The sequence below is a fragment of the Triticum dicoccoides genome, chromosome 6B (genome assembly GCF_002162155.2).
Source record: "Triticum dicoccoides isolate Atlit2015 ecotype Zavitan chromosome 6B, WEW_v2.0, whole genome shotgun sequence".
NCBI classification, from domain to species: domain Eukaryota; kingdom Viridiplantae; phylum Streptophyta; class Magnoliopsida; order Poales; family Poaceae; genus Triticum; species Triticum dicoccoides.
The window spans coordinates 16,691,887-16,703,481 of record NC_041391.1 but is presented as its reverse complement, the minus strand read 5'-3'; the positions used below and the strand labels follow the sequence as shown (position 1 = coordinate 16,703,481).

The window sequence follows — 11,595 nt, the reverse complement described above, 5'->3', positions numbered from 1 at the left end:
GTGGACCTCCATATCATGTGCTCATCCCCCGTTGACAGCATGTCAACCATACATGATTACCTCTCGATCGAGGGAAATCATGTGATCAATTCTTGTGTTACTGAAGAAAAAAATTTATACCTGTTTTTTTAGCGGTGCTTACTTGTTTTCTTTAGGCAACGAGAGAGTTTTATTGCTCAGAGAATGTTATAGGGATACAAGTGGAGTCCAGAGGCTCCATCGACCAAACATGTCTACCCACAGCAAGTGAAGATACAATTTTCACTAAAGCATGTGCGTCCCCATTATACTCTTGTCGTTCGTGATTGCATATGACCTGCTGAAAACTTCTCTTCCGAATATCAATCTCCTTCAGAAATGTGCCATAGTTTGGCAGTAATAATTTGTGAAGCGTTGTCTTCCCAATCTTCAAGTTTTTTTTTTTGACATCAACCAATCTCCAAGTTCTTTATTACCGCCAAAAAATCTGAGACAATCAGCACCCTTCTACTCCCTGCGTTTTATAATGTAATACGTTTTTTACACTGAGAGTAGCATTGATATCACTGCTTCACAAATTGCTGTAGCTTCAAGAATCTCAGGGTTAACCATTCTTTCAAAGACTTTATTTTTTATAGGAGAACCAAAACTCTTCTTTATTGCACTATATATGTCACTCCAGCCCAGCCCGGCCCGGCCCATTATCAGAGAAACTGACTGTGGGGTCACTCGTCATCAGAGGGCGAACCAGACCACAAATCTGACGGCACCTCTCTCAATCAACAAAAAGAAAAGAAAAAACAAATCCTCTTGCTCTCGCCCCGGCCGGCCGTCGTTCCCCATTCCCTCGCCGCCGGCGCCACCGCGCCGCTGCCTACAGCACTACGCCATGCTCCGCCTGCACAAGCATATCCTCGCCCATCTCCTCTCTTCTCCAGCCACCTCTCTCCGCCGCCTCATCTCCGCCGCCGCGCCCGCCATCTCCTCAAGCACCGGCTTCGCCGTGGAGGAGTACCTCGTCTCCACCTGCGGTCTCACCCGACCCCAGGCCCTCAAGGCCTGCCCCAAGCTCTCCCACCTCAAGTCCCCCGCCAATCCCGACGCCGTGCTCGCCCTCCTCGCCGGCCTCGGCCTCTCCACCACCGACATCGCCCCTCTCGTCGCCAGGGACCCGCTGCTCCTCTGCGCCCAAGTGGAGAAAACCCTGGTCCCCAACGTGGCGGGGCTCACCGGCCTCGGTCTCTCGCCTTCGGAGGTCGCACGCCTCGTCTCGCTCTCCCGTAAAAGCTTCCGCTATAGATCCATCGTCTCCAAGCTGCACTACTACTTGCCTCTCTTTGGGTCCTCTGAGTACCTCCTCCGGGCCCTCAAGAGGAACTTCTACCTTCTCTCCGCTGACCTCGACGATGTGGTTAAGCCCAATGTCGCTTATCTGCGGGAGTGCGGGCTAGGTGCTTGTGATATTGCCAAGCTATGCAGCCGTCAACCATCGCTTCTCACCGCCAACCTGGAGCGTGTCCAGGCGATGGTGGAATGCGCTGAAAACATAGGTGTGCCCCGTGCCTCTCGGATGTTCAGGCATGCGATGCACGCTGTTGCATTTCTCAGTGAGGACAAGATCGCAGCTAGGGTGAACTACTTGAAGAACACCTTCAGGTGGACGGATGCTGAGGTAGGCATGGCTGTTTCTAAGGCTCCATTGGTGCTGGCGAGGTCCAAGGAGTCGCTGCAGCGCAGGTCTGAGTTCCTCCTCTCCGAGGTGGGCTTGGAACCGGTGTACATTGCTCAACGGTCGGAAATAATCGGTCACAGCCTGGAGGGCCGGCTCAGGCCCCGGTACTATGCTGTGAAGTTTCTCAAGGAGAATGGATTGCTCAAGCGTGACCCAAACTACAGTACCGTTTGCAAGATGAGTGAGAAGGCATTCAGGAAGAAGTTCATATTCCCTCACAAGGAGGCTGCACCGCACCTCACAGAAGACTACGATGCCGCTTGCAAGGGGGACGTGCCGACTAATTTCAGATTCACATAAGCCAAGACGGGCTATGATGTAATTGGGTGCTGGTTGTATGACTGTTAGATGCTGGGTTGGTCATTGCTAACGTGTGATGGAATTGATAATTTGATCCCCAAATACTGGTATGTAATACTATCACTCAGCAATGGGTTGGTATGAACTTTCTCGTCCTCATTCATGTTCTAAACACACGTATTGGAACTAAGTAAGTGTGAGACCAGTCCATTATGCAATGCATTAAAATGTTAGTTTTCAAGATCAGTCCATTCTGCAATGCATGAAAATTTCAGTTTTCAAGTTAGTTGCTGGTGCATTGAGACAATGAGCCACATAAGGTCTTCTTCATGTGGGAAATGCACTCCTACTGTTCTATTGTTGTTTTTGCAGTTCATAGTGGATGATTGGAGGATGAATCTGATGCATGTCCCATATTTAGGTAAATAGTCTTTTTGGAACGGTCAATTCACCTGGCTTTAGCTCAATCTATTTTTCAGTTATGGTTTCATGTAAAAATCATTTTGGTTTGCTCATATGCAGATTCATAGAGATCCGTTTTTGCTTTAACTAACGAACTAAAGATAGACTTGTTCATTCAATTATAGAAAGTGTCAGCAAGTGAGTTCTCATTTAGTTGGATCAGAGGTAATGGTTTGAAGCCATCGGTCATCTTGTTTATTGAGACAATGAAGAAGCACTTGCTGCTAGTGATATATTATTGAGACAAAGAAGCACTAATTTTTGTACTGGTGTGTATTGTGTTCATGCTATAGCATCATGGCCATAAATCATGTGTTTACTGTGGATGGCAGCTATAGATTTTTTTGTTCATTATCGTGTTTTGATCTTATGGGCAATTCAGCTAGTTCGTGTCTCTTCCTTCTATAACCAAGCTACCTCTTCTTCAATTTGGCTAAACTGAGTGTTTAATTTATTACTTTGGTCAGTGTGATTGTGAATATAGGCACCAAACTGTTGGTATCATGTACTATATCCATACTCTGAATACATGGTCTGAATATCTGCAGAGACTGCAGGTGTGCTGAACGTGGATGTAGATGGCGCTTTTTCCTTCTTCCAGGAAACGAAGTGAAACATGGTGGCTATGGCTTTGCTGTATTATAGTGCATGGATTCTCAAGACCCTGTTAGGTGATGATGCCTTGAAGCTTCAGTGATAATAATGGCTTGACAGTGGCACAGGTTCTATTCAGGGAAGCTCCTACTTTTCTCTTTTTTGAATTATGCAAGGTGAGTAATCCTCCTAGTATTGTACTATTGATATGAATAAACTAGCATCTGGTACTTTAATCGTTTTTTGCATTTTGCTGGATCTTTACTTGGATGCAAACAGTTTGTACGAGTCACACATGCATGTAAACCGTATGCATTATGGAAATTTTGTACTCTGAACTCTGAATTTGGATCAGAGCTGAACGTTAACTCTGAATCTTTCAGACTCCATGTGAACTCTGAAATTTATTATACCCAATTCTAGTGTAAAGCTATAATAAGCAGTTAAAAATCTTTCAGGAGCCAAGTTAGCTTGAATCAGAGCAGAAAGTTAACAGCAATGCTGCCAGATGCTAACAGGCAAAACCTTTTATGTACGATTCACTTCAGACTCTTCAGAGCCACAACTATTATACTGAGAAGAGTATCAACATTTTCTATTATCACAGCAGCATCGGTATGACAAGAGTTCTTATGTTTTCAGAACGTTGGGACTGGGCTTAGCTAGTTATGATCAGAAATCACTTTCTTATCTTAAGTACATCAGTGAAATGCATATTTTCATAGAGGTTCACCAAAAGCGAAATGTCATTTTTATAGTATCACCGTCAGCAGATAAAACTGTTTTACCTTGAAGTGCATAGTCTATGTTTAGTATCTAAAAAATGTATTGAAGGCATGTGATGAAATCCAAGTGCAAATGCTAGCTGATTTGCATCATTCTTATTTTCTGGAATCTATTTCTCCAACATTTAATGCCTATTCATTTAGAGTAGATAAATAAGCTTCACAAGTGAACTTACTGCATGAAGGCAATCTGGTGACAGTTGATAATAAAATACAGCTCCTGAATTAATCCCAAAAATCTATATGGAGCAGAGATAAAAACTCACAGAAGAGGCCATGATGAGCAATTGACGCGGTGAGGATCAGGAGAATGAGAAGAGCAGCAACTGGGGGGATGATCAAAGAGGAGAGCCCAATGATCGCGCTACTCCAGAGCAAACTCTGTAAGGTTGTTTACCAACTGAAGTTTACACAAAGAGGCGAGCCTAATGTTGAGAGATTCAGGGGATTGAACATGACTATAAGTTGACGAGACTAAATAAACAGGGGACGCGTTGGGTTTGAACATGACAGGTATGGTGCCACGTACGGGGATTCAGTCAACTAAATATTCAGAGAGAAGAGCAGCACAAGATATTCCAAAATACAGCCACATCAAGTGCCTGACAGACAACATGTTCATTTTTCGTGCTATACTACAAAAGCTATTTCTCAGTGTCAATTATTCTCTAAGATTAATGATTTTGGACATAGTTAAGGCACCATTAGAAAATAGCCATGGTGAAGACACAGAGTTTGGTTAACCTGTATGATTCTTCGGGTTTGCTTGGTATTTTTATGTCTAATGTTGTAAATCGACGACGCATCCTTCCTTGTAGGAGAAGATTTGCTGAGATAGACGGGATGTAGAAGATTCATGGTGCTTTCTTCGTCTTGTCCCAGGAAATCGGCGAGGCATGGCAGCTGGGCCTTTGCTATGCTCACTAAGCGTGATTCTGATGCCGTGAAGCGACAAGTATGGCCTGACATTGGTGGGGGCTTTGTTCAGAGAAGAAGCTCCTTCTGGGGCTTTGCGTTGCGGGATTCCATAATCAGCTCAGCTCTGAACAAACAACAAGTTGAGCGAACAATCAATTCGACGTGGTATGATTGTTCTACTCAAAACTCTGAATTTAAACCAGAGCCGAAAAGTTAGCTCTGAGACTCTGAAACTTTCAGACTTGATGGGTGAGCTCTGAAACTTATTACACCCAAGGCAATTGTGATTGATGCTATCTATAGTAAGCGTTTATTTTTAACATGCATAATGCCCTCAGACATCCATGTCATCATTTGTTTTTGTTGGTGTTTTTCTTTTCCTGAAAAGAAATGGAGCTCCGGCTGCGCATTTGTGCTTCCGTCCGTCTGCGTATGGTGGGGTAGATCCTCCTGATGGAGGTCTATGTTTGCAAAAACCTAAAACAACGTAACCAACTATTGTTGTGCATTCCAAAAAAAAAAACATAGCTTGCACTAAAAATATAAAATGTGAGCTCCCTCATAATCAAAATTTCTATTAAAAAAAGGGTCACCTATAAATCATGAGACTCTCTCGAGTCTTCTCACCTAAAAAAGGTCACCTATGAAATGTGAGTTCCCTCATAATCACCTATAATCTCCAACACCAACGGACCACAAGCTTTGCATAGCACCATAAAATCATGCTAATCTGATATTGCCCGATTCATTAAAAAGGTAGAATAGAGTTGTCCGGCTAATTAACGGAAACCCGGACGAAAACCGTTACAACACGCCCACAAGAAAGGGCACCTCGGCTGACCTGGCACCTACAAGACCACACACACAGCTGAAAAGAGGACACCGTCGAAGTTGCCTGCAATGTCATCATCATCACCTCTCCCTAAGTCGGCGACTCCGACTCCGCCGCTAACAACCTATCAAGACCCCATCAAACGAACGACACACGAGGACCTCATTGGCCACAGCCAAACAATCGACCGCAGACGTCGAGGACCGACAGCTCCGATTTTGTTGATAGGCTTCACTGCTTCGCAAGCCTCGTGTCGACCTAGCCCAGCGCAAACCTCCAAAGAGCACCGTCCGCGAAAACCATCCCTCATGGAGTCATCGTTGCTGCACGAGCCCCATCGCACGCAACTCCGACTTCCCTGTCACAGTGAGAAACAAGCATAGGCTCACTCATCGGCGAATCAAACTGTCAACATCAGAAGGACAAGCCGCGACCCAGCTCCACATGTCACCATCATCATCGTCGCACGAGTCGCAATGCCAACCACTTGCATCACCGGTTGGGCGCCTGCCAACCGTGACGCAGTGCACGTCCAGCCCAAAGGAGCGGGAAGAAGATCGCCGACCTTCAAAGCAATGCCCCAAAGGGAGAAACGTTGTAGGGACGACGCCGTTGCCCGACCCGAACGGGTCTAGGCTTTTGCCCGAAGAACCAGATCCGAGAATGGAGCGGGTCAAAGAAACTCCACAACGACGCCCTCATGAAGGAGAATGACGCCCGTAGGCGCCGCCATCGCCGGCTGGCTCTTGCCGGTCAAGCTTTCGCTCGGAGCAAACTTGACAAACACCCTCACGTCGGCGGTCGAAGCCGGCTACACTCGCTGACCCGTCCACCTCCAGTGTGGCGATGACACCAACGCCGCGCAGGAGCCACCTCCTCACCACCAGCAGACGTTGGCGAGCCGAAAACGACTGAGACCGGCCAGATCCGACATCCCGCTGCTACAACACCACAACAGCAGCAAGCACAGCTGCAGGCCTGCACCCGCAGGAAGGGGGCTGCCACCCCGCCCCGCCACACCGGGAAGGAGCTCAGGGCGGATCCCCGGAGCTTGCCGGACGCCAGCCGCGCGTGGAGAAACTTCAGGGGCGGGAAGGGGAGGGATGCCATCCCCACCCGACTCGCTAGCGGGAGATTCAGGCCGCAACCCAGGATCCCGATGACGACGCCACCCGCCGAATCTACCAGGCTGCCATGACGAGCGGGAGCGAGCCTCCCTCCACTAGAGAACGCCTCGCAGAACGGGGGGAACCCCGCCGTCGCCGTTCGCCGGGCGGACTTACTCCGGCGGCAATTTCTTTGAAGTATCAATGAGTAGTATTTCTGCACACTCTGTATCTTTGTGTTCTAAAATGGCCATTGCAGTTTTCAATGCAATCCTCCATCTGCCTTTCATGAAAGAATGTTCTTATTTTGGCCATGAAGATGACATGAAGTCTCGAAATTCCTGGGAGTAGTGTTTTTGTTTCTGACTAGTAGTTTGTATCAGCTTTCGTTTATTTATCTCTTGTAGTTTTGGATGGCCTTCTAAGTGATACTTTTCTACGGGAATCTAATCTCGAAACTGAATAGTTGAGTAGTAGGCTAGTTGCATTTTTGTTGAAAGCCTACTTGTATATCACTATGTAAACAGAAATTTCTAATGCCCTGGTATTTGTACTGGAGAAGCAAATTGATGCTTGTATTGCATAGTGCTGAAAAACAGAGGACATACTTAAGTTATGGTAACCTTAAAAAGGGTTATGGCATTACCATGTAAATTTCTGCTATCTCTTTTAGCTAATTTTATTATTCCATAATCTCACTATCTATATTGACCGCGAGGGCACATTTATCCCTTAGCATATTTGTTTAGTGTAGTATAGTGGGTCTTGTGTACCGTCTTTTTTGCAAATTTCTATCTTGAGAGTCAGAGTAGGAAAAAGGAAAAGGCCGGATGGGACCATGTAGTCTGGAATCTTGCAGAATTTCAAATATAGGAATTACTATGTACCTCAGTCTACGAACCAACCTGTGAGGATGGTGCACATTTGTTTGTCCCTGATGTGAGGCTGTGGAAGTTGGAAGAAATGTGATCTCTGGTGTGTGCGTGCGCTTAGGCAAAGGAGTGGCCCATGCTATACTGGCCAAGAGATGTGATTTGAAGATCAGCTAGCTGTGTGTCCCTTCTGTGGTGCTTGTTGAAATTATAGAAACAAGATGAATGAAATGCAGGCGAGGGGAACAGGTTGATCAATGAAGCAACTTACCACCAGGTGAGAAGACGTGGAGGTTTCCTCAAGCAAAGAGTGGCTGCGCAACAGGAGCATACTGATTTACTGAATGTGGATGGTGCTTTCTTTCTTCCAGGTGAAATGTGCTGAAAGTGGATATTGATGGTGTTTTTTTCTTCTTCCAGGAAATGCGACAAAACATGGCGGCTATAGCTTTGCTCTATTATACTATTCTGTAGGCCCTGCTGGGTGATGATGCCTTGAAGCTTCAGTGACAAGTATGGCCTGACGGTGGCACGAGTTCTGTTAAGGGAAGCTCCTATTTTTCTCTTTTTTGAATTTTGCAAGTTAAGTAATCCTTTTAGTATTGTACTATTGATGTGAATAAACAAGCATATGGTAGTTTAATCATTTTTTGCATCTTGTTGGATCTTCACTTGGGTGTGAACAGTTTGTATGAATTCTGAACTCTGAATTTGAATCAGAGCTGAGCATTAACTCTGAATCTTTCAGACTCCATGTGCGAACTCTGAATCATATTATAACCTATTCAAGCGTGAAGCTATAGTAAGCACTTAGAAATCTTTCAGGAGCCTAGGTTTAACTCGAACCAGAGCAGAAAGTTAACAGCAATCTTACAACAAAGTTTGTAAAATGTGCGCCCCCGCACAGAACAACATATTCTATATTTGGTTGCCAGAAGCTAAAAGGGTAAACTTCTATGTATGATCCCTTCAACCTTTTCCATCATTACAGCAGCATCTGTATGACAAAGAGTTCTTATGTTTTCAGAATATTGGGACTGGGCTTTCCTAATTATGATGAGAAATCACTTTCTTATCCTAAATACATCAGTGATTAGAGGATTTTGATTCTCCTTCCGTTTTCATAAATGTCCAATTTAGTCTATTAAAATAGTTATATTTTCATAAAAGTTCACCAAAAGCGAAATGTCATTTTTATTAGTTTCACTGTCAGCGGATAGAACTGTTTTACCTTCAAGTGTAAAGCGTACGTTTAGTATCTAAAAAATGTATTGAAGGCATGTGATGAAATCCAAGTGCAAAGGCTAGCTGATTTGGATCATTCTTATTTTGTGGAATCTATTTGTCCAACATTTATGCATATTTATTTACAGTAGATAAATAAACTTCACTACTGAACTTACTGCATGAAGGAAATGTGCTGACAGTTACAGCTCCTGAATTAATCCTGAAAAACTCACGCAAGAGGCCATGATGAGCAATCGACGCGACGGGGACCAGGAGAAGGAGAAGAGCAGCAACCAACTCGGTAAGGTTGTTTACCAACTGAATTTTACACAAAGAGGAGAGCCTTATAATCAGAGACTTATTCAGGGGATTGGACATGACTATAAATCGACGAGTCTAAATAAACACGGGCTGGGTTTGAACATGGACAGGTATGGTGCCACGTACGGGGATTCAGTTCAACTCAATAATCGGAGAGAAGAGCAGCACAAGATAGCCCAAACTACAGCCACATCAAGCGCTCCTAGGTAGGTCCTGAGATGCAGCAGGGAATGTACCTAGCTACAGATCGTCGAAACAACACGGCCAATAAGTGTGGGAGATTGCTTAAAAGGCAGGGAGGTAAGACATGACCACTGGAGGTGCTTGTCTTTATCTGATCCACCCAAATTCAAGGTTTTCAGTTTACTGAATGTAGGTGGTGCTTTGTTTCATTCTTCCAGGAGTAGGAGGTTGCTTGTTCCAGGAGGAGACGAAGCATGGCACCGGCTGGGGCTTTTATCTAGTGTTTGCCAACTGAACATCTGTTCACATTGCTCCCTCTCCGATCTCCTCTAGATCATGCCTCGGTCCGTCCGCTTGCTTTTCTGAGAAGACATGCCCTTGGAACACCGTCGGCTGGGCTCTTGACGCGGCGAAGTTATATCGGTCAGTCTGTACCCCAGAAAATTCCCTCAAAAGAAAAGGTCTGTACCCCATAAAACTAATCTTGGCTGCTTCAAAATATGTAGAAACATGTTTGTTTGAGCATACTGTATGTAATCCAGATCCAGTTGTGACCAAATATTAACCAGCATACCACTATGAGCTGCAATATTAAGAATTATTCGCTGCCCAAGCCCCAAGGTACCCGACCACACAACACAACATCATACTACGAACGCAAGAGAGACAAACATTTGTTTCCCCAGAGTTCGAGGAGGAGAGAAAATAAATAGAGAAGGAAGAACAGACTAAACCAAGCCAAAGGATCACCGCTTCTTTGCCACATGCAGTATAACAGAGAGGAACAAAGGGAAAATGTTGGCTGGAGTTATCATCACAACATAATCATCTCAAATTTAGTCCACTTCATCACTAAAAAGATGATCTACATGGTGAAGACACGGAGCTTGGTTACCCTGTATGATTTCTCTGTTCTGCTTGGTCTTTTCATGTCATACTATGGTGGATATATTAGACATATCTTGTCCAGTGACATGTTATTCTTTCAACTACGTCGAATCAATGCCCTCTTTATACTTGATTGATGAAGTGACTTACCAGGAGGCGAGAAGACCGGGGAGCTTTTCCTTGAGTGAAGTGTCAGGGAAATAAACAACATCTTTTTTTTTTTGCAGGTGAAACAAGAACATATCGACTGGTTTACCGAATGTTGTAGGAGAAGATGTGCTGAGACGGGATGTAGAAGATTCATGGTGCTTTCTTCTTGTTCCAGGAGATCGCGAAGCATGGCAGATGGGGCTTTGCTATGCCCGCTGCCCTGAAGCAGCTTAAGCGACAAGTATGACCTGATGTGACTGAAGCAGAGTTCTATTAAGACAAGAAGCTCCTTCTTGTATATTGTGCCGCATTGCCCGATTCCAGAGTCAGCTCAGCTGAGTGAGGCGGCCTGAACAAACAACAAGTTGAGCGAACAATCAATTCGACGTGGTATGATTTTTCTACTCTGATCCCGAATATAAACCAGAGCCGAAAGGTTAGCTCTTAGACTCTGAAATTTTCGGGCTTGATGGTTGAGGTCTGAAATTTATTACACCAAGGCAATTGTGATTGCTGCTATCTACTATCGGAAAAATTCCAAAACAGACCTTGAAGTTGTCGAGGAAAGCTAAACCAAACCCTGAACTTTGAATCCTGGAAATTGGCACTATAAACTTGTAATCCCGGTCTATTTTAAACCCTAGACCTGTTTGGCACACTGGGAATAAGAAAATCCCGGCCGGGATAACCCGCTACTCGGAATTTGGGCCAGCCCACTATAACACAACAAGGAATCGTAAACTTTAAAATATATTTGCGCATTTCTAATTTTTTCAGAAGTTAAAAAATATTCCTGTTTTCTATTTATCACACAAATGGAATTCCATTTGTGTTTTTAATTTTTTTCTGGAATTTTAAAATTCTATTCGCATTTTTAAAAACTGTGCTATTTCAAAAACAATTCTAAAAAATGTTCAGAATTTCAACAGTTTTTCACATGCTATGAAAATGTTTCGGATTTCCAAAAATTGTGTTCATTTTATAATTAATGTTTTTAGAATTTTGTAAATAATGTTTTTAGAAAATGTTTCGTATCGTTGGCGAAGGACTCGTCTGGGCCGGCCAACCAGACATGAAGCGAGCTTTTCTTTTCTGAAAGCTCAACAAATTTTTGAAACATAAACATTTTCTGAAGCCTGAACATAATTTTAAAGGGTGAATGCTTTTTGAAAATTTAAAAAATAGGAACAAATTTCAAAATCTGAACAAATTATAATAAAATATTTTGTGACATCTAAAAAATGTT

At 44.1% G+C, this 11,595-nt stretch overlaps 1 protein-coding gene and 1 long non-coding RNA gene across 6 annotated transcripts; both read left to right on the top strand.

The window, feature by feature from the left end:
• The first annotated feature begins 645 nt into the window (after positions 1-645).
• LOC119323762 lies at positions 646-5,158 on the top strand. Of its 2 annotated transcripts, XM_037597467.1 has the most exons (3): positions 646-2,118; positions 2,384-2,432; positions 3,022-5,158. In XM_037597467.1, the coding sequence occupies exon 1, from the start codon at positions 650-652 to the stop codon at positions 2,009-2,011; it is 1,362 nt and encodes a 453-aa protein (XP_037453364.1). In that variant the 5' UTR covers positions 646-649; the 3' UTR covers positions 2,012-2,118; positions 2,384-2,432; positions 3,022-5,158. The 2 variants fall into 2 exon arrangements, with proteins under 2 accessions (XP_037453364.1, XP_037453365.1); XM_037597468.1 differs by lacking the exon at positions 2,384-2,432 and having other exon boundaries at positions 3,022-5,157.
• Positions 5,159-7,725: 2,567 nt separating this feature from the next.
• On the top strand, positions 7,726-10,970 carry LOC119325540. Of its 4 annotated transcripts, none has more exons than XR_005157572.1 (4): positions 7,726-7,857; positions 8,001-9,108; positions 9,239-9,428; positions 9,530-10,970. It is a non-coding gene; the product is annotated as an uncharacterized LOC119325540 (long non-coding RNA). The 4 variants fall into 4 exon arrangements; XR_005157573.1 differs by having other exon boundaries at positions 7,726-9,108; positions 9,530-9,734; positions 10,427-10,970; XR_005157571.1 differs by having other exon boundaries at positions 7,726-9,108; positions 9,530-9,772; positions 10,427-10,970.
• Positions 10,971-11,595: the final 625 nt, after the last annotated feature.